This window comes from Gekko japonicus, unplaced genomic scaffold (assembly GCF_001447785.1).
Source record: "Gekko japonicus isolate JY-2015 unplaced genomic scaffold, Gekko_japonicus_V1.1 scaffold4687, whole genome shotgun sequence".
Lineage (NCBI taxonomy): Eukaryota > Metazoa > Chordata > Lepidosauria > Squamata > Gekkonidae > Gekko > Gekko japonicus.
In genome coordinates, this window is record NW_015164344.1 from 15,806 (window position 1) to 19,024 (window position 3,219).

Genomic DNA, 3,219 nt, shown 5'->3' on the forward strand with positions numbered 1-3,219 from the left:
CCCCCAAAAAAATCTCCAGGAATTTCCCAACTTGGAGCTGGCACCCCTCGGTGTCACTGTAAGCAAATCACGTATCATTTAAAATCATATCTTGCTGGGGTTTTTCCACCTGGGCAGTGAGTGGGATGAATCGCGTCTGCACATGCTCGGAACTAAACTGGCTTGAACTACAGTTCCCAAAAGGCAGTGGGGGAACTTCTCAGAACGAGCAAGGCTGAAACAGACGGGCCGTCAGGCTCTCCTCCCCGCCCATGCAGGATCAAGCACATAACGAAAAGTGCCTCTTCACTACCATGAGATTGTTCCGTCTTGAGGATCAGGACCAGAGACTTGTTTCTTTAGAGATCTTGGCGATATTGAGCTCTGCGTCAAATACTAGTTTTGGCACTTTGGGAGTGCAAAAAAGTTAGTGGCTTGAAATAAGTTTAAGAGTTACATGTTGGCAGGCAGACTCTGTTAGTCATCTGTGGGGTGAAAGGAAACAGATTAAAACACCCCCCTCGCTTTAGTAACACTTCCCTGTCCGATCGCCCAGAGCCAATGTTTACTCGCCCTAGGCGAGCTGATGTTCACCCACTTGGCTATAGGTAACCCCACTCAGTGTGGAGGAGGACACACATGTGCCCAACCTTCTGGGCAGTGAGTTTTTGACCAGTTTCGGCAACTTCCTCCTTTGCAGGGAGTCCAGTCTCCGCGGCACTGAAGTTCTTCCCATCATCCGAGCATTGCTGGTACACCTTCTGTCTCGCGTGCCTCCTCTCGTGCGTACTGCAGTGGGATCGCTGGCTGAAGCATTTCCCGCAATCCAGGCATTTGAACGGCTTCTCTCCCGTGTGGGTCCTCCGATGGCGGATGAGGTCCGAACGGTGGCGGAAGGTCTTCCCACAGTCCGAACAGTTGTATGGCCGCTCCTTCGCGTGCATCCGCTGGTGCCTGGCGAGGAGTGAGGGATCGCTGAACTTGCGCCCACAGTCCAGGCACCGGTATGGCTTGTCGCTGGCCGTGTGGGTCCTCTTGTGCACCACCAGGTTCGAGCTGTCGCTGAAGCCCTTGCCACAGTACAAGCACTTGTATGGCTTCTCCCCCGTGTGGGTCCTCCGGTGGCGGACGAGGTAGGAGTTCTGGCAAAAGCTTTTCCCGCAGTCCAAGCACTGGTACGGCTTCTGGTCGGCGTGGATCCGGCGGTGTGCGATGAGGTTGGAGCGGTCGCTGAAGCTCCTTCCGCAGTGGAGGCACTGGAAGGGCTTCTCCCCCGTGTGGGTCCTCCGGTGTTTGAGCAAGTCAGAGCTCCGGCCAAACGCTTTCCCGCACTCCGTGCACACCTTTTTCCGGCGGTCCTTATGAACTCGCGACTGGGCCTCGTCACGTTTCCGGCCATCCCCCTGGCAAGGGATTTTTTTACAGTCTCCCTCCCCCACCGGGCCGTCTTGCCGATTCTCCAATTTGTGTTGACTGTCGAAAGACTCTAGCTGCTCTGGGGACAGGAACGCCCCCTCTGCAAATGTCCCGGAAGGTTCTGCTTTCTCAGAATTTTTGGGTGGAGGAGGCTTCTCCTCCTCATTCTCACTTGCCCATCTATCGCATAACCACGGAAACGTCTTCGGACAGCGCTGGCTCTTCGGCTTGGAAACGGAGATGAGCACCGCAACCCTAGAGTCGGACTTGACTGGCTTTCGAGCAAGGGAGCCTTTATCGTTATGGGGGGAGGGGAGACTGCTGAAGGGCAGAGGGTGGGATGCTGTGTAAATTGCTGCCACGATCCTGTGTAAATTGGCATTGGTTCCCACTTTTAATAATTATAGGGATAGGAAAGAGCTATTCAGGACACTGAAGTGGCACCGAAACCCTGGGGAGGGGTCCGTAGTTCAGTGGTTGAGCATCTGCTTGGATTACAAAAGGTCTCAGGTTCAATCCCCGGCATCAACGGCTGAAAGGATCAGGTAGGCCAAGGGTCTAATTCAGTAAAAGGCAGGGTTCACTTAGGGAAGCGGTCACAGCTTAGTGTTAAGAGATTCTGCTTGGCATGCAGGAGGTCCCAGGTTCAATCTCCAGTTAAAAGGATCAGGCAGCAAGTAATGTAAAAAGACCCCTGCCTGAAATCCTGAACAGTCACCACCAGTCTGAGTAGACAATGCTGTCCTAGAAGGATCAATAGTCTGACTCAGGATCAGGCAGCTTCCTGTGTTCAAGTCTAAGTTTGGGAAGCTTGTCTCAAACAGGGACCAACTATTTATATTGTTTATACTGTATTATATTGTCTGCACAGGCCAGCCCTGCTGCAAAGGAGACCCCCCCCCAGTTTTTATAAACATCTGAAGCACAACACCCCTGATATAATTATAGAAAAAAATGAAAAATAGGGTTTGGATCATTGACGTAATCCCAGGAGACAGCAGAACAGAAAAGAAAGAACAAGAGAAGACCACAAAATACCAAGTCCTACGAATAGAGTTATAGCACCTCTGGGAGAAGGAAGTTACCACTGTGCCAGTTGTCACTGGAGCCCTTGGAGCAGTGCCTTGAAGTCTCAAGAAACACCTGGACATTTGTCCTGACCTGGATAGCTTAGCCAAGCCCAAACTCATCAGATTTCAGAAGCTAAGCAGGGCCAACCCTGCCCCTATATAAATCGATGGTGCGACCTCATTTGGAATACTGTCTGGTCACCACACCTTAAAAAGGATATTATAGCTTTGGAAAAAGTGCGGAAAAGGGCAACTCGAATGATAAAAGGGTTGGAACACTTTCCCTATGAGGAAAGGTTAAAGCGCTTAGGGCTCTTTAGCTTGGAGAAACGACGACTGAGGGGTGACATGATTGAGGTTTATAAGATTATGCCCTTTCTCACAATACAAGAACTTGTGGGCACTCCATGAAACTGCAGAGCGGTCGGGTTAGAACGGATAAAAGGAAGTACTTCTTCACCCAAAGAGTGATTAACACTTGGAATTCACTGCCACAGGAAGTGGTGGCGGCTACAAGCACGGACGGCTTCAAAAGGGAATTAGATAAGCATATGGAGCAGAGGTGGGAGGGCTGGGAGGCGAGAGGCAGGCTATCAAGCCACTTCTCTGAATGTCCTCTGCGCCCCAGTAGTACTGACTGTGACAATTCATAAGAATAAGAATAATGTCATTTTGAAGGTACTGGCTGCTGCACTCCTTGGGCTTTTCTTCAGTTGTTAAGATTTATCTTGTAAATTGCAGTTCATTGAGGAAT

General features: G+C 50.8%; 1 protein-coding gene across 1 annotated transcript in view; it reads right to left on the minus strand.

Moving 5' to 3' along the window:
* Positions 1–581: 581 nt before the first annotated feature.
* LOC107108435 (zinc finger protein 397-like) overlaps positions 582–3,219 on the minus strand; it is an 11,153-nt gene continuing 8,515 nt past the window's right edge. Inside the window, exon 4 of the mRNA XM_015408865.1 lies at positions 582–1,575. Coding sequence (XP_015264351.1) covers positions 582–1,575 — 994 coding nt within the window. The remainder of the gene's footprint in view (positions 1,576–3,219) is intronic.